This window comes from Mixophyes fleayi, chromosome 8 (genome assembly GCF_038048845.1).
Source record: "Mixophyes fleayi isolate aMixFle1 chromosome 8, aMixFle1.hap1, whole genome shotgun sequence".
NCBI classification, from domain to species: domain Eukaryota; kingdom Metazoa; phylum Chordata; class Amphibia; order Anura; family Limnodynastidae; genus Mixophyes; species Mixophyes fleayi.
Genome location: NC_134409.1, coordinates 48,649,404 through 48,669,359, shown reverse-complemented (window position 1 = coordinate 48,669,359; position 19,956 = coordinate 48,649,404). Strand labels below are relative to the sequence as shown.

General features: G+C 40.0%; 1 protein-coding gene across 2 annotated transcripts; it reads right to left on the bottom strand.

Moving 5' to 3' along the window:
* Positions 1 to 4,128: 4,128 nt before the first annotated feature.
* On the bottom strand, positions 4,129 to 19,578 carry RTCA (RNA 3'-terminal phosphate cyclase). 2 transcript variants are annotated; one of them, XM_075182537.1, is made up of 12 exons: positions 19,481 to 19,578; positions 19,159 to 19,246; positions 18,574 to 18,674; positions 15,425 to 15,568; positions 15,063 to 15,186; positions 13,601 to 13,659; positions 12,208 to 12,349; positions 9,870 to 9,994; positions 9,452 to 9,510; positions 6,609 to 6,703; positions 5,333 to 5,437; positions 4,129 to 4,490 (listed from the first exon to the last, which is right to left on the bottom strand). In XM_075182537.1, the coding sequence occupies exons 2-12, from the start codon at positions 19,207 to 19,209 to the stop codon at positions 4,398 to 4,400; spliced, it is 1,098 nt and encodes a 365-aa protein (XP_075038638.1). In that variant the 5' UTR covers positions 19,210 to 19,246; positions 19,481 to 19,578; the 3' UTR covers positions 4,129 to 4,397. The 2 variants fall into 2 exon arrangements, with proteins under 2 accessions (XP_075038638.1, XP_075038639.1); XM_075182538.1 differs by lacking the exon at positions 19,481 to 19,578 and adding an exon at positions 19,327 to 19,459.
* Positions 19,579 to 19,956: the final 378 nt, after the last annotated feature.

The window sequence follows — 19,956 nt, the reverse complement described above, 5'->3', positions numbered from 1 at the left end:
AAACATGGCAGCCTCTGTGGCCAGCTTTATGTAATTTTGTCGGCACAAAGAACCTTAAAAAGGAATTATCAAATTTTTTTGGTGAAGCATTAAACGGCATTGTTCTGTATTCAAATGTTGTAACGGTCTAAGAGTGAAAGCCAGTAACACTGCCCTCATCAAAAGCTTCATGATGGTATCAATTTAAGCATTCATTAATATTGCCACTTGGGTACAATATCACTTCTCCTGCATCCGTGGCAACAAAATACTATGTGGTATAGGTTCACACCAGAGGTGATAAAACATTTTTTATGATGTATATGAGCTTAATAGACAAAACAAAGTACACACTGCAGTGCATTATTAAAGTGTGTGGCTTTTATGACCAGACTCAGCGAGAACAAAGGAAATCTTAGGTCACTGGTATTAGTACTGCAGTAATCTTTTAATCTCACAGCTGATACAAGCAGGGATCATCAACCACCTACAAGGAACTCTGGTGACTCATGACTGCCATCGCCTGGCTGCTTAATGAACCTTCATATGAGGATTTTCCACATTATATCGAATAGGTGCTTTTTTCCCGTTTTTTTTAAAATACTATTTATTGAGGGCATCGTAAACAATACAGATAAAGGTCACAGTCCAAAAGTAGAAACAGACAGACAGCCAGAAATACATTGAATAACAATACATACATATAAACAAAAGATAACGATGACATATTACTAACCATATGGGTAGAGGAGGTAAGATGAGGATTAAGAGGATCAGGGAACATGAAAGAGGGTAGGGTGGGGTGGAGTGCATGAGGAAGAGGGTCTAGATTGATGGCATAGGTTGACAATAAAGAGAGATAAAAGTTAATGTTAGAGATTAAAAATTAATAGGTGCTTTTCACAAAATAATGACATGCTTAAAGGTTAACCAGTGATGCTGCTTAGTATCACTGTTGGGGAATGGAAGCAGACGCCATGCACGTGATTCCTGCAGATTACCTTATTAAAGGGGGTTCCCATCTTTAGATTACATTCACTGTACCAAACACACTGTTTTATCTTCTTTGGTTACTTCTATAAAAATGTAAAACCTTGTCACCCTGACATCTGCTCTGGTTTTTTTATTGAAAGCCCAGAATCAGTACTTTCTTCGCCCAAGTGCTCAAAAAACACAAAAATAATGTGTACAGGAGTACTGAACTTTAGGCTGGGGGTGGGTCCCCCTTGCCCTGGGGTCTGCTAAGTCTTTCCCTAGAGCAACGAAGCTTCTGCCCCCTACGCAATGGTGGACCTCAGAAAGCTCAGAGGGGCGAGAAACCTCATGGCCACAACCCCCCCTCCCAGATCATGGGGAGAAGCCCATAAGGGTCTCCGCACACCAAAGATCTACGAGAAATACATAAGTAAAAAGTGCAGGTGACAAACAAGAACGTGTATAAAGAAACAAGTGCCGTGTGGTTACGGCCCTGTCATCTGTTGGGATCCCTGATGAAATTGGACCTCCTTAAAAGAGTCCCATATGTAGAGTGGGCACAGTGGGGTGCTGTGGGTAACGGACTGTTCTGGTGAGGTAGAGAGGGGCAATACATTTGTCCAAATACTTTTAAAAAGTTAGATACGGTGGATAACAATATTACCAAACCAGCACGTAATACGAATAGGGTGATTTATGGGATACCCATTTGACCACTATAAAAGGTTAGTTCCTTGTTTTTTATTCTTTACCTTTTTTCTTGCAATGTCTATAGTTGTCCCAGCTCTGCACTGTACACTGCATAGCTAAAATGATATATCTTATTAAAGAAAAATGTAAGCAATATTCAATACATTTAAATTTATTCCAGATTACTACAAAATCCTTTTGAGAATTTTGTCTTGATAACAGCAGTGAGGATGGAATATAGTTTGGTTTAAATATAATGTGCACTGAAATAGTGCTTACATAGAACCAAAATAGATTTTACCCAAATAGACTTAATAAGTATTTGTCCTCAGCCATTCCAGGTGCTTAAACGGTCCTAACTTATAATTTTATGTACTGTATCTTGTTTTAATAGTTTCAAATAATGCTGCATGATGCTGTGCCCACCCACACTTGTCACATACTCCCCCAGTCTTAGAAGTTACTCGGGCAGATAGAATGATTGACAAGCTTGAGAATCTTGTGTCAACTGTGAGCAGTAAGGGCTTGCAGGGTCTTACCACCAACAACATTGTCTGTACATAGATTTGGGTGTAAGAAGAGACCCCAGGGAATCCTAGGACATTGACTAGCAGCGGTTTTCAGAGTAGTAAAGCGGGGCAGCTCAAAAGAGGACACAAAATAGATCACATTTAAAAGGATAAGTCTACACTTTCTGCTCTGTTATAGTGTAATTTCAACTGTCTTATTTTCAGTGTTCGACAAGGCACCATTAGACACTGTGGTCCTAATGCTTAATCTGCAAACTTGTACTGTGCATGCCCACAAAACAAGTGTTGCAGGTTTGCATGGATCTACATTTGTATCTGCTTGCAACTGGAGAGGTGGGAAATGTAAGCTGAGAACAGAAAGGGCATGTTCGTACAGCACAGTGTGCGCCCCCTGCACATGGGCGTAATTACGTACATTTTACATGAGGCTTTTTTTGAGCGTACATTACATCCAATATGTATCCATCTCAGCGTTAGTCCCTATGTACACAATGCACCACCTCCTGAACTTCATGCATTGTTCAACGATAACAAGTTTCAAATCACATTACAAAAATGTGACAATATTAGTCCTTAAATAAGGCAAAGCCATCTTTATTGATATCATGCACAAACTATGCAAATGTAGGCAAAATGGTACAGTATCTGCAGCGGGTTGAGAGAGATTCTAAAGGCATCGATGGAGTGTTCAGTAAAAATGAAAGTGAGGAGCTGCTCAAGAACCAATAATATACGGACTGATTACTTTTACATTACTGTGAAAGGCCCACTTTAGGCTGTAATTACCAAGGCTATCATCAAATATAAACATAAGTCTAAATGCCCATGCATGTAGCATATTTTAGTGTATTTAATGTATTTACTGGCAAACCTCATTTAGCTTTGTGCCCTACGAAACATAAGTCACAAAATATTTTAACTAATCGTCCTCACTCCACGGGAATGCTCCTGTAGATCCTCTTTATCCTAGACTGCTCCAGCTACATTGCTATTACCCACCATCTATCCACCACAATAGAATGGTTCAACAGCATCGCACTACACCCATGACACCATAACTTCTGTCTCAATCTTAATACATTGGGGCTCATACTGAGTTGGGTATACACCTGTTTGATGAGCGTAAAATATGCAAATTTGTATGGCTCATGACCACACACACAAATATAAGTGTATGTCTGTGTCTGTATTTGGTATTTCTGCCTCCTTACACTTAGAGAGGCAAGACCGTAAAAAGGTAGGGGGCAAAAGCAGATGGAGTACAGTAAAGGAATTTTTGAGTAATTGTGAACGAAGGCCGACCCGCACTAAGACATACGCCTGTCAGTAGCTGTATCAATTGCCAATGTCTCCTTATACTAGCATTCCATAAGATAAAATGTTTGACATTGTATACAACTTACAAGACTTATCAAGGATCCCTGCATGGTTTTCCCATGGGTTGATTGAAATTCTAAAGTGCATAGAAAACATTTTTCACAACCCGGACCGAATTCTTACTAAACCTCGTTCATTCCAACACACACCTGACAACAATAACCGCAATGCATGATGATAACCACAGATGAGCCCTGTTGGCGCAGTCAGAAGGGATTTGTACGCTCAGCCAGGATTCGGTTACATTGATTATGTTTGGAAACATTTGCGTTTGTTCTAATTTGGCCAATTAAATGTGCAGCCAAATTTAACATCGATTCTGTAACCCAGCACTTGTGCCAAGAGGTATGTATCATTGGTGACCAGCTATACATAATATATTACACATTTGTATATGTTATTATTAACCGTTTTATATAAAGTAACTTGCACATTAGACAGTTGTTGTTTTATGTTCGAAATACACCTGTGCCCTTGTATGCGTGATGGATAAAGCCACAGGTGAAACTGTAGTGTCTGCAGAAGAAGTAGTGACTACATCAATGTGTACATACAAAAAAGACCTTGAAGTGCCTGATTTGGTTTACCTCCATTTTATTTGGAGGAGTGGCATTGACAATGTCACATATCATTTTCTGGGCAGTAAAATATTAACTTAAACTTAATTTAATGCTTACTAAATGCCTGATTATCTTTCAGGGAGAATCAGAATATAAAGCTGTAAAAAGGCAAATTATCTCTATATATATACTGCCCCCTTGTGTCATGCTTTGTGCACTGCATGCCGTGCGGTAGTCTAGAGAGATTTTACACATCATCATCTCCTTTTGTATAGGCACATGGTCATCAGACATTCTTGTTCCGAAGGCCAATTCCTTGACACTCTATTATATAGCTATCCGTGTCCGGCTCTTCACACTTCTTTACTGTAAACCTGGCCTGTTGGGAATGAAAATACATTCTTAATTTAATTTGTATATTACTCATAGTATACATTATTGAGTCGTCATTGATAAGCTGGAGTTCGCTCGTGGATGATGGGCCCTGAGTAGCAGTCCACAACAAACCAAAACAGTAATAATATACTGTAAAAAGATCAAGCTAATTATGTACAGTCTCAGACTCCAATGGTTTATAGGCACAGAGGAAGACTGAGAGAAACCACTACAACGGTGAATCAATAACCTGGGACCTGATTCATTAAGGATCTTAACTTAAGAAACTTCTTATTTAAGTCTCCTTAATACTTGATAGCTTATTTGTACACTGAAATTTAAAATTGATATTTGTGTGCTACATGAAAAAACAGTCAGTATTTAACTTATGTGCAAAACAGAATACTAATTTGCACCCCTTGCATTGTAACATGGTTTTGTCCAGGAGACTTAATTAAGAAGTTTCTTAAGTTAAGATCCTTAATGAATCAGGCCCCTGGTGTTCATGGAAAGCAAAACAAACAGATCTATGGCATACACCACAATAACTTTAGGGTGCTTTATATGGATTATTCATCACATCTTGACAGAGTAGGGGACAACCATTTAAGTCCCTTGCAAACAGCAGTGTTACGTGGATAGAACCACACACTGAAGACAGATAGAGGATAAGGTATTTTTATTGAAATGCAGCAGTTGTTGCCAGCAACTTTTATTGATTGTCATGCAGTGTGGATCTCCCTCCTTTTACTGCAGCTGTATTCATATAAAGTCTTGCATCAATCGGATTGAAAGTTCATGTCACAGTACCAAGTTCAAGAGGGCAATCAGATAAACCAATCTTACCTTAGTGAGCTTCTCTGTGAAGTGAATGGCGGTCTGTGTATGCAGGGTCAGAGGTCCAGTCCTCAGCTGGGAGACCCCATCGGCCAGGGCCATAAAAACAATCAACTGGAGATAAAAAATAAATCTAATCAGAAGGGCCGGATTAAGGGAAGGGATTTAGGGTTCTGTGAGGCCCCTCCTCCCCCGTGAGTTTACCTCCTTCCGTTGCTCCACTCCCTGTAGTGCTTCTTGTGAGAGTGAGACTATGAGTCATAGTCTCACTTTCAAGAGATCTCCTCAGTAAGGAGATTACTGCGCACCGAGTAAGTAATACAGTGATAGCAGGCAGCTAACAGCATAACATTTGCTGTTAGCTGCCTGCCATTCTCCTTGAACAGATGACAGTCGGAGCAAGGGGCGGGGTCACCCCCAACCCGATAAATGCCGGTGGGCCCCCCAGCTGCCCGAGGCCCCTGGGCTGTAGCCCCTTTAGCCCTATTGCTAATCCAGCTCTGCTAATCAGTAACGAAGCAGCAAGTGTTATACGGCACATTTTATAAAACACAACATGGAAGGACATTTTGTTCCATGCTAGAACTATACCATATTGACAATAATCACCCTACAATACCAATGTTTCAGTGTGTAGCCTTACTTATTTGAAAATAGATTTTGCGTGTTAAAACACATTCACTTGCAAATTAGTTTGTTTTGGAAGCAGCAGTCATTTCCTGCTTCAATCAATACGCTCCATAACACATGGAAGACATCCAGAAACAATGGGCCGACATGCAAGTGATCATAACATTATTGTGCTGTTGCAGGTTATTTCCTCGCAGTTGTCACCAAACAGGAAGTAGACTTCAAATTAGCTAAGATTCTACAATGTGATCAGCATTATAAACCTGAAATATTCATTAAGATGTTTTTTTCTTTTTCAGCATTATAAGCAAAATGTCAAGATCTTCATTTAAGTAGGACTTTTCCTATTTAAATAATATTATATTAACCTATATAAAATGCTGATTCCATTACAACCATCACTCATAACTGGGGATTTAACAATGTGATCTCCTTAAGATTACAATAATACAAGGGTCATGCGTGGCTCTACAAATTGTAAACAAAGCTTTTTTTTATATGATGAAGCTACTACCATTTTCATACGGCCAACCGTCATGTAACCATAATTATTTTTATTTGTAAATAGAATACATACATGAAAACATGTTACTACAATATAACATATTTGTGAATGCAATTTTTTATTGCAAGATCTATTTAACCCCGCTCATACCTGGTCCTGCAAGTACTCGTCAACACAACCTCCATGACGCAGGTTCCGGAGAAGGATCTCAGCGGCCTCCGCCCCAACACGATCTGCAGATACTCCTAAGAAAACAGGTGCAGGCAGATAAAAACAGCGTAGTTATATTAACAGGTCTGCATGCACATCTGTGTTTTCCCCCTTTGCCAATTGTGAATTTCAGACACATATACAAATATAATAAATAAAGATAGATAGATAGATAGATAGATAGAGAGAGAGAGAGAGATATGTAACACATATACACAGTCATGGCCAAAAGTCTTCAGAATGACACAAGTATTGGTTTTCACCAGGTTTGCTGCTTCAGTGTTTTTAGGTCTTTTTGTCAGATATTGCTATGGTATACTGAATCAAAATTACAAGCATTTCTTAAGTGTCAGAGGCTGTTATTGACAATTCCATTAAGTTTATGCAAAGAGTCAATATTTGCAGTGTTGACCCTTCTTTTTGTAGACCTCTGCAATTCGCCCTGGCATGCTGTCAATCAAGTTCTGGGCCACATACTGACTGATGGCCGACCATTATTGCCTAATCAATACTTGGAGTTTGTCAAAATTTGTGGGTTTTTGTTTGTTCACCCGCCTCTTGAGGATTAAGGTCTGGGGAGTTTCCTGGCCATGGACCCAAAATTTCGATGTTTTGATCCCTTAGCCACTTAGTTATCACTTTTGCCTTATGGCTAGGTGCTCCATCATGCTGAAAAACACATTCATTGTTCATCACCAAACTGTTCTTGGATGGTTGGGAGAAGTTGCTCTTGGAGGATGTTTTAGTACCATTCTTTATTCATGGCTGTGTTCTTAGGCAAAATTGTGAGTAAGCCCACTCCCTTGGTTGAGTAGCAACCGCACACATGAATGGTCTCAGGATCCTTTACTGTTGGCATGATACAGGACTGATAATAACGCTCACCTTTCCTTCTCCGGACAAGCGTTTTTCCAGATGCCCCAAACAATCTGAAAGGGGATTCTTCAAAGAAAATTACTTTACCTCAGTCCTCAGCAGTACAATCCCTGTAATTTTCCAGAATATCAGTCTGTCCCTGATGTTTTTCCTGGAGAGAAGTGGCTTCTTTTGCTGGCCTTCTTGACATCAGGCCATCCTCCAAAAGTCTTCACCTCACTGTGCGTGCAGATGCACTCACACCTGCCTGCTGCCATTCCTGAGCAAGCTCTGCACTGGTGGTGCCCCGATCCCGCAGCTGAATCAACTTTAGGAGATGGTCGGTCCTGGCACTTGCTGGACGTTCTTGGGCGACCTGAAGCTTTCTTCACAACTATTGAACCTCTCTCCTTGAAGTTCTTGATGACCCAATGGTTGATTTAGTTGCAATCTTACTAGCAGCAATATCCTTGCCTATAAAGCCCTTTTTGTGCAAAGCAATGATCTCTGCACGTTTCCTTGCAGATAACTATGGTAAACAGAGGAAGAACAATGATTTCAAGCATCACCCTCCTTTTAAAGCTTCCAGTCTGTTATTCTAACTCAATCAGCATGACAGAGTGATCTCCAGCCTTGTCCTCATCAACACGCTCACCTGTGTTAAAGGGAGAATCACTTACCTGATGTCAGCTGGTCCTTCTGTGGCAGGGCTGAAATGCAGTAGAAATGTTGTTTTTGGGATAAAGTTCATTGTCATGACAAAGAGGGACTTTGAAAATAATTGCAATTCACCTGATCACTCTTTATGACATTCTAGAGTATATGCAAATTGCCATCATAAAAACTGAGGCAGCAGACTTTGTGAAAAATAATATTTGTGTCATTCTCAAAACTTTTGGCCATGACTGCTGTAATATATATATATATATATATATATATATATATATATATATATATATATATTCTTGAAGCGGAGTCTATTCTAACAAATAGTGGACTGTGTAATGTCTCATTCATTGTTCAAATTAACAGACGTTCACAAGGGAGGGGCACTGACAATGGCTTAGTGGGTTAAAAACTGGTGATTTGTCTTTTACTACACTTATATGCAAAAGCAAGTTATTATGTTTCTTGATAAGATATTTATATTAGCTTTATTGGATGGAGACTGCACATTGTGGGTGTGTTCTTGATTTAAACATTATAATGAAGGAGGTGGTCCTAAAGTGATGGTAGACAAGATCATTTTACAGAGTGATTGCATTTCTTTTTCTTGTCCCTGCATTCCCATCTAGACCCACAATCCTACATATGGTTGGTCAAAATATTTGCATGCAGGCATTTCTCAAAAGTGGAAAAAAAATAAAAGGAGTGTTCACCTATGGATGTGCAGCGTAGACACATTTTGTGGCTAGTAAATGAGCCTTAGAGTGCAAAAAATGAAAGAATTAATGATAGGCTGTCTTTTTTTTTTTTTTTAGATGGCCTCTTGTTAAAGCGGACTTTGCTGATTGAGATCATTATAGCAGATCCTGATGTATGTAACAATCAGTCTATGCCAATTAAAATGCTTTGTGCTGAATAGTTATTTTTATTTAAATGAGCTGCCTAGTGAACACTGTTGGAACCCCATCAATAGGTGACAAGTGAGTGATGGATAAAGCTCAGAAACATAGGTGTCCAATACAGACAAGGAAGTAAAACTACACAAGTTCGCTAATAAACATGGCAGGTTTGACATCCTGTATTAAACACATTCAAATACCTTTGAACCCGTTTGTGTGTGCAGAAAACTATCTACTAGCGCTGGATGTCAATAACCATTCATAATAAAGCAACGCACTGCAGATACAGTTGTGTAATGAACGATTATACCAACCTCTTACTTAAACAATTTTGGAAAGTAAATGTGTGGATGGAAAATTTACCTCTTTTTCCCAATGAGGATCCTGCAAATATACAACCTGTGGAGGTCTCTGCTACAATACTAGAAAACAAGAAGGAAAAAAAAAATAAAAAAATAGAGAGACTTGTTTTTACTTAATGCAGACAGGTTCCCTCATCCTCTTACTCTGCTGGAGCAATACTAGCCAGTGGGCTACTAACTGCTCTACTAATGCTGTTCTACCCGCCAGCATTGCTCTTTTAACGTCACCATTGCGACGGTCGACAATCACACTGTCAACATTTTGAAGCTGGCACCAGAATGAAAGTGTCGGCATTTAGCGTGCCGTCAGGATAACCGACGACACTTCCATTCTTGCCAATATGACTGCATCCCCTATATTACCACTTTAGTACAGAACACTGGCGCATTGTCCATTTACATACTCAGAAAGAACTTACATGATCCCACTCCCATTTCCCACTGCTTTGTCTCCGGGTTCTTGAACACCTTGGATATTCACATATAGCTCCCTTAGATCCCGTCGTATGCAACGTACTGCCGCTGATATCATATCCTTCACCATCTGGCAATTAGGAAACAAGATGCTCCATGATTACAAAAAATAAAAAACTTTTCACTTAATTATTCCACTGTCAATGCATTATTTTATAGCACAAGCAAACCACTAAATCTGCTAAGCAGGCAATCTGTTCCATAAATTATGGTGGCAGAGTCAATATTGCATCATTCACAGACATGCAGGTCTATGGTAGAGCATGTGCACACATGTTTTACCACTAGGGGCGCTGTGGAGTATGAAGCAGTGGTGATCACAGCATCATCATCATTTATTTATATAGCGCCAGCAGATTCCGTAACGCTTTACAATTGGGATCAAACAGTAATAAAACAATACTGTGCAATACATAAAGAGAGGTAAGTGGGCCTTGCTTGCAAGCCTACAATCTATGGGAATCATTGCTTCCTACCTGTCACCAGGGATGGGGATAGCAAGCGCTATGAAATCTCTTTCCCCATGTGTACAAAGGATCTGGTGTCCAGGAGAATTACGGTAAGAATCTCCGCTTATTTTTCCTTGCACATCAGCGGAGATTCCAGTCATAACATCGGTGGGACAAGCCCTGAAGTAGAATTCACGCTGATGGCAGTGAAGGGGTCAACTATTATTTCATTTTCAACTACAATGTTCTACATCAGATTTAAGGTATCTATGAACCAAATTTAATATTAACAATGGGGAGTACTGCAATTATTTTTTAAACATTACCTATGGTAAAGCCTGTACACACAGTGGTACGGACAGACAATTTAACAGTTTTAGCCCAAATCGACTGTCAATCCTGACAAACGCCTGCCTGGAGAGTATCAGAGGTTAATTCGGACTAGAGGAAAATGTTGTCAATAATGACCATGATCTGACAGTATCAGGCCGCTTAGCCAAATATGGCTGCACGTGAGTGGCACAGTGGCTAGCATTGTGGTCGCACAGCTCTGGGGACAGGGGTTCGATTCCAACCAGGGCCCTATCTGTGTGGAGTTTGGATCACTTGCAAGAATCCCACGAAAACATGGGGAGAAAATGCAGTTTCCTCCCACACTCTGAAAAGTTAATTGACTTCTGACAAATTGAAACCTGTGTGTGGTGGAGGATATAGATTGTAAGCTCCACTGGGGCATAGACTGATGTGAATGACTAAATATTCTCTGTAAAGAGCTTTGTAATATGTAAGCACTATAGAGTAACTTATTATTATTATTATTATAATGAGTATCTTAAAAGGAGCAGGTTCAGTTTGTCTCTGGATTCAGCATGGGGAAGCTGGCAACTACAGATGACGTAAACCAGGCCATACTAAGAATTTACATTAGTAAGAAACTCCTTGGTGCTAGAATGTTGAACGCACATTAAGTGCAGATAACTGAAGTGTGAAATAGTGCAGTATATGACAACCAGTGTGGTATTGATGGTATGAAGGAAGCACTTAGATATGGTGATATAAACGAGGAATAGGATACCATAAAACAAGTACATTAAAGTATAGTGTGATGACAGTTTATTAAACACATTCATAAGCACAATGTAAAAATACAGGTTTTCCCAAGAACTGAATCAATGTTGTAGAGGTGTGTAGAGAGCAAACACCATATATCGCTCTAGATATCTATATACAGAACCTCTGTTCAAAATACTTTTACACTTATGGATAACTGGTGGCAATTTCTGTCCTATGCCAATCAGTGGCGAATCCAGGGGTGGGGGGGGGGGGAGCGATCGGGCCAAATGCCCCTACTAGCAGGGGCTTGCAGCCGGCGGCCGCGCACTATGTTCAGGTCCGTTCGACAGAGACAGGCAAGGAGAGTGTGCTGCCCGGCTGCTCTGATTGTGTTTTTAAAAACAATCAGGGCGGTTGGGCAGCACACTCTTCCTGCCTGTCTCTCTCGCACAGACCTGCACATAGTGTGCAGCCGTAGGCAGCATTAGCTGTCAAAAAGGGGGCGGGAACTAAATCGCCCCCGGTAAAATTATTTTCTAGATCCGCCCCTGGTGCCAATCAGTGTAGGTACAAAGTGTCCATATCACCATATTAAACAATGGCATGCATAAAGGCAGCGGCAGCCTATAAGAGTACTACTATCCAACAAGGAATCAATAAATAATTAAATAAATGTCCAGGTCCGTGGCCCAAAGAAAAAGGTAAATCCAACTGAAAGTTCACCACCCCTACTAAGAATTTACACAGTACCTTATATTAACTGCAGGATGCACATACTGACCTTGTAGGGAAGAACTCCAGCCACAAAAGCCCGTCCATAGATCTTTGTGACTGTGCCCCGATCTGTCAGGTTAATGGGGGTTAAATACTTGACTGGGGAAACTCGGACTAGTATTTCCCCTCCACCACGAGGGTAGTAACCCCTGAAAAAAAAAAAAGAAACAAAAAAAACCCATGATCAAGAGTCCCTAAGCACATAGACAGCCATTATTCAACTGTCTGTTAATCAAAGGTAACCTCACCCTCCTATATGTAGCATTGACACTGTTCATGAAAACTTGTAAATGTAGAAGATACTTGCAGGGAAATAGGTTACTACATTCAAGACATCAATACAAGTTTTCCTTATCCATTTATTGTATTATATATTGAAGAGACAAATTCTGCAGTGTGTAAGAGTCATCATCACAGTGCTACCATGCAGGGTAGATACAAGACTAAAATGTCTGTTTACATTGTTATTCCTTTTTTTTGCCAAGGAATATTCTAAATTATGAGAGAGAATTTATTTCCTGGTAACCAGAATCTATATTGGTATTTAAGATTAAAACAACATGAACTGAGATTATTTTGTGTCATTTTGCAATTTCTGCCACATTTCCTGGGCGTACTAACTAAATGGACACTAAAAATCTGCCACAGAATCTACTATTCTCCTCCTCGGTGTACTCTGATTTACGGATGTGAAAAAAATAGATTTACTCAGGCTTGACCAAGAGTAAATCCCATTTTGAAAAAAATACGACATTTTGCACTTTAAAGCCTTCAATTCTGGGGTGATTTACATTTCTACAACCAAACACACCTTTTAATGGCTCATTTTGTCCAAACAACAATTTAGAATTTTTTAGGTGACATAGGATTTTATTTTGAAAATATTTTAAAATAGATATCCTTTTAATCTTTTTTTTATATAATTTTCCAGGCAAGACTACTTTTACATATTCAGAGCAATACCTGAAATGGCCTAGTTACGTCAGATGGCAACATCAGTGGAACTTCCTCCGACTCTCACATTGTTCAAACAAAATTCAGCTTTGAACGCTGTTTGTAAGGACTGCAAGACCATAAACTAGGCCTAAGTGTTGCTGCAACAAACATCATGAAACAGGTGCGGGGTTTACTCGGAGCAGCAATCTTCTCATCTCCTTTATCATTAAAGACATCAATAAGAGTTATAGCACATGTGACTATTGCAGACGTGATTTTGCGTTAAGGGGTTAAACACCTACATCACTAAATTTGCAGCCACTGTATGGCCACGGATACTTCTATAACCTTGCAATGGATATCGATTTTTGAGACCAAATCAGAATAAAATGGACTTCTGACACTATTGACAAGTAACAAGACATATTAGCACGTCAAAGCAGCACAAAACTGTCCTGCGTCACCTTCTCCTGATGTCACAATCCAACTTAAAGGAGAACCGTTCTGCAATTGGCTTGAAAACCTGAAGGGGTGGGAAAGAACATAAGAGGAAAAAGGAAGCTTCAATTACTGATGTAAATGTATTTTAGGACATAATTAAAGATAAAAATTGATTTATTGTGCTCTGTTCCTTATAAGTATGTATGCCTTCAGGACGCAGTAAAAGAAGTTCTCCAAATCCTAACCATTTTCCTGTTCTTGGTGTATAACTTCATAAGTTTATATTCCTGTATTGCCCACAGAACTGGACTGCAAATGTGTTTGTGACAGTTGTTTCTGTTTATTATACGGTGGTGAAGAATCATACTTATCTTCCTTTCTGTGCTGTTTTTTGGTATATACAGCACTCCAAATCATCACTTAGCATAAAAGGAGAGAGACAAAATTTGATGTGGGGAGTTGTTTTTTCGGAATTAGTATTAGATCCGTATTTAAACGGTAAGGGCAGGTGATAAATCCTAATAAGGCATGGACATGTGCCTGCCTAGTAGGAGCTGGAAAACATCTGACAATGATGTTCTTCAAATCTGAGCACTGCCTAAAGGATGATGTTTTAGATCTGGGAATCTTTCAGACAATTGTCCTATGATTGCGAGTCTATGGCTACACTACTCTTTACTCCAGTTATGGGTATCTTTGTGGTTATATCAATTACTGTAGCCCTGATACAAGGATTCCTGTATACTGTATCACTGCATACTGTATATAGTATAGCATGGCTGTAGAAGATGTTGCAGGTCTTGAATCATTAGTGCTGGAGAATAGAGGGGTATGTTCCACTGGATTTTGGAATAAGGATGTTTACACTGAATAGAGCAGTGGATTCCAACCTTTTTCAGTTTAAGGCACCCTTAGGGCCTCCATAATATTTTCAAGGCCCACCTAAGCCAAAATAATTACCAAGTAGTCCCCCGCCTTGCTTAGCACTGGCCCTGGCCGAGGCACCCTTGTGAGATCGCCAAGGCACCCCAGGGAGCCTAGACACACAGTTTGGGAACCACTGGAATAGAGTATTCAGTTAATCTCCATATGAGTAGTAGTGTCAAGTTAATAGTGGGGGTGAAACTGATGAAAGTTGGTTCTATTAGATCCTATTCACAGGATACTCAAATTATCAGAATGTCACTAATGCACCAGTAATAGGCTACAGCACTATTTCCAAGCACCCTTAAGAGTGAAGGTTTTAAGAATCACTGTACGCAAGTACGGAGTGTCTCAGTCATTCTGATACAAGACCTAGAGCTTTAGTATGGATATTCTTAGAAACTGGGTGGTGAGGAGCTTGGGAACTGGAGTTTGGAATCACTGGGATAGAGGTTTGAAAAAAGATGTGTAAGAACAGTAAATTTCAGTAGCCGGGCATTAATGGTGTTTTATAAGTTTCTCAGAGATAGATAATGGTATAATTACACTATACATACTAACCATTGTGGTGTGGTCAATCTGTGGAGCCATCTCTGCATTTGTGCCTCCTTTGAAGACTAGCTCAGAGGGAGTCTCGGCAAAAAGGACACATGGTAGGGAAACCTGTAGCAGCAAACACACACTCCTGCAGAGAAAGGAAGAGGGGCAATGTGAGGGGAGAAGTGAATGGAGGATAGTTAGAAAGGCATGCAATGACTATGTACATAGTACCCATAATCATGGGTTTTATCTCTGTGTTCACATGACATATTTAGTATTTCAGGCATAGTAAATAAGATCCATTTACAATTTGATAAATGATAAGCACTGCAAATCAGTTACATTAGTATATAGGAAAGTAAACATTCCAAAAGTATACTAACCCAGCAGTCTTTGTATCAGCGATCAGTGCTCCCCCCTTTATCTTTCCAGGTGTAAAGTTTATCTCAGTAGACCCAATCTCAGCCTTTTCCAATTGGCCACCACACAGATCCCGAACCGTCTCCAGTCCTGACAGGTGTTGTGGCCTGAAGACATGATGACAATGGATGAACATTTATGGCAGCACGGTGGCTTAGTGGTTAGTACTTCTGCCTCGCAGCGCTGGGGGCATGAGTTTGATTCCCGACCATGGCCTTATCTGTGTGGCGTTTGTATGTTCTCCACGTGTTTGCGTGGGTTTCCTCCCACACTCCAAAAATATACTGGTAGGTTAATTGGCTGCTATGCAAGGACTGATGCAAGTGTGTTCTCTGTACAGCGTTGTGGCGCTATATAAATAGCTGATGATGATGAAGATGTTACAATTCTCAGGTATGTTCTGCTTTAGCTGATCCTGTTACATTATGGAAATCAAGTTATGTCCATTGTGTAAACCAAGTGATGTCATGAAGTATGAATTGCCTCTTAAAGGTCCACTAAACCTAAAATACAAGTTGCCTTATATAAAAGAGCTACTAATACTAATCACAAACGTATATGTAAAAGTTTACATACTTTGACAGAAGCTGAGATAATGACATTGCATGTACAGTTGCTGAGTGCAAGCTGTTGTTTTAGACCTGAATGTCCACAAATTGCAGCTTACATGGGCCCAAAAAGATTGTCAATCTGGATCCACATCTGGGGGTAAATGTATCAATCTGCGGGTTCTTCAACACCCGAGTGTTCAGCCTCTTCCGCGATTAAATTTCAAGCGGCGCTGCATTGTAAAGGGAAGTTAACCCTTTACAATGCAGCGCCGCTTGAAATTTAATCGTGGAAGAGGCTGAACACGCGGGTGTTGAAGAACCCGCAGATTGATACATTTACCCCCTGAACGGGATCGTCCAGATCCCATTCAGATGTAGGATCTACCAGATGTCAACCAGGATGGCTGATAAATCTGGTCATACAATGACTACACAGGACCATGCAAGCTATCATTGTCTGACCAGTCATTGTCTGACTTCTCTGTTCTGGCCACTGAGCCAGAGTGCAAAGCTGTCAGATCTTTCAGATTTGGCCATGTACATGATCTGACAGAGATTCCACCATGCATGGGGACCATTAAGTTGACTCCAGTGTTGTTTAAACCACAGCAGCTTGCCTCATCAACAGGAATCCGGAAAGTTCTATGCATGTGCAGTGTTCATCGAAGCTTACAGATACTTTAAAGCAACCCACAGCACAGCCCCCAGACATATGGGGAGGTAAGGATTGCCTTCAGCACGAGAGTGATGGGGAGCCCCCGAGAGACCGTCAACGAATATGTGAGCTTATACACTCTGTAATTTACGCCTTTTACTTTTATTTCTGTATTGCTACTGCCCGATTGGGCTGAGGACTATTATTGCTGCTCATGGACATCACTTCTACTACACCAGCATTCTTGTATCAGTACCGCTTTTGGGTTACTATTGTAGGAGAGACTATTATCTAAACAAGTATAGCTCTTCTTCACTTTGAAACATAGAGTCTGCATAGTTACATATATACTATGACATTACATGTACAGTAAACATTAGGTTGGACTAATGCTCTGAGTGAATGACATTTTCACTATGGATATACTGTGTCTCCCTATATATTAGAGACTTTGTATAATGTACTTTTTTCTGGACAGAATTTTTTAATTAATGTTGTTACTAAATATTCACAAGTATGTTGTGGTTATACACTGACTTATTGCAGTTTATACCTACTGTCTAATTACCCATTCTAACGCCAAGGAGCTTAAACATATTATCTATCCAATCCCGGCTACTACTGTAGTAAAAGCACTTTTGTGATATAACTTTACAGCTAAAATGGTATATGCTCATAAACTCAGACAGTGTGCCCAGGAACTGCCTATTGTACGAGTCAGTATTTTACAGACTATTCCTTGGCACGCATACTTATGGGGCAATTCAGAAGGCTTGGCGCCTTATGAACCGTGTTAAGGATGCTTTGTGGCTGGTCAGGAATCGCCTTGTATTGAAAAGGGAGATGTCTATCTAGGACTGTTGCAGGCTGATCCACAGCCTGCTAAACAATTATTCCATCATGGACAGTCCTGAGGACTAAAACACTTCTCCCTCTTATAAGTGGCTGTATTTCAAAAATGCTTTGGGCATGTACCCCCGCCACCCTCATTCCCCTCCCCCATCACACCGCTTGAACTTTGTTGAATGTCTTGTCCTATTTATGCACTTTTCCCTTATATTTGTCTGGCTATCAATAGAGCGTCAGGCCTGTTATTACACTCTCTTACCCCCTTCACCTACGTCCCCCTCACACCCATTGCTCAATTTTTAGAACAGTTGTCTTGTTTAAATGATGTATGAATAATGCAGTACGTCATATCATATGCCATATCTCTTGTATTGGATTGTACCACAAAGTATGTCTGATGTATGCTTCACGGTGTATTGTGTTTGGGCTGCAATGCAACACAGTACACTTAAATGTAATGTATGTATGACTATCTTTTTGTATATTCTTATGCAAATAAAGTATACATTTCTCAACCAAAAATTATGGTTGGGGAGGGGGGGGGGGGTTGTCAATCTGGGCAGACATAATCAAGGTGAAGAAATGTAATATTTTAAATCACTTTGTAGCTATTAATAACTTGACTCACACAATAAGACGATGTTGGATTACAATAGGAGCATTTGGGGAGGTAAACTGGGCCTCAGACTTTACTCATACAAAGACAGTGGAGGAACACGATAAAAAAAAAATAATAATAATGTTGGTAAGTACCCACTACATATTCTAATACACTAGCAAAAATGTTCTTGTCATTTATTGTGTGGTACTTCTGAGAATGTGGGAGATATATATATATATACACACACACACACACACACACATAGAGATTTCAGTGTACTGTTAAAAAAAATTCCTGCTGCATTTGAGGTAGGGCTTGTGCCCCGCCTATGGTAGTCATTATTCAATAGTACTTTTTTTTAACATAATAAACAAGAGAGACCTAAGTTATCTTAAGTCTGACAACTCAATAGAAGTGTTACTTAATATATATTGTGTAAACTAAGAATGCTTTCACCTCAGTCCTGGTGTACTTCGTCCTGCTCTGATCTTCAGTACACGCACCCGTATTCCCAGCAGACAGCTCAGAGCAGTGCAGATACGCAGGATCTGGCCACCCTATATGCCACACAATATGATGACCACACAATTAGGTAAATAAGGAATAACACAATAAACATGCTATTTGTGTCATATATTACAATATATTCCATCCACATGTGCTTTTATTGCTTCCATATAAACTTTGTTTATTATTATTTTTTGCATTAAACCAAACACATGCATACATAGAAAGGATTTTTTAAAAAAATCACATTAATTTAAACATTTTCACTCCAGTTTTTCTTTAATCCAGGTTACCCACTGCCATATAAACTGGTAACTACTTAACAGTCACCACAGATTGTTACTAATTTGCCCCCAGATGCCAGCAAAGGCAGCAGGCAAATTTTAGCCCTGGGAGTGAGACTTGGCTCAGCAGACTATTGGGATCATTCTAAAGGAAAAAAAATGCAGGTAGCCCAGGGACAAAGCCCACTATGGGACCGGCCTGGGGGCATCCACTGGATGCCAGTAAAGTAAATGTCAGGTGGTCACTCACCCCCTCCATGATGCTACCATCAACATCTACGTGCACTTCCTCTTCTGCCATTTTTCTGGCTAGCTCACTTGTGCTTCAGGTGCAATATCTGTACATAATAAAAAAAAGATGTCACTTTGCAGATATTGAGATGCAACCAATATAAACGGTGCTGTCGCAGGCTCTTACATGTGTACACAGCACAGACTGAGCGTCTGCGTGTATATTTATAGCACCCACATGCACCCTGGTACCACAGGAATTCAGGTTATGTCAGATAAGTATATTTTCCTGTGTGTAAATCTGCGTGGTCTCTGTATAGGAGGAAATGTGTCCCACTCACCAACTCCATACATTAATGCCTAGATCTCAGTGTAATAGTGTGCACAGCTTTCTGCCGGCTCATGACACACACTGCCCGCCTCTTCCTGTTAGTCATTAACTAACACCGGCACTGCTGCAGGGAAACTATGCCATGCGTTGTGCTAAATGAATGGAGTGGCTGTCTAGAAATAATAAATCGTTTGGGTCACATTAAAAAGTGTCACAAAGTAATGTGTAAAAATGGAAATAATAACCAGAAGGAATATATTCTATTTTTATATAAATTATGCAGGTGTAAGATTAATATTCATTGAATTAACAAGTCAGGTGCACAATTGTTTCACTATTCCATAATATGTTTACAGCTGTAACTAACCAACAAAGTGGTGACTCGCCCCATTGTCAGCGACATATTAATAGACATCAATGGGCGTGAACTAGAGATGTTATAGGTCAGGCTCGGCCCCTTATGTATAAGCCACGCCCCTTTCATTG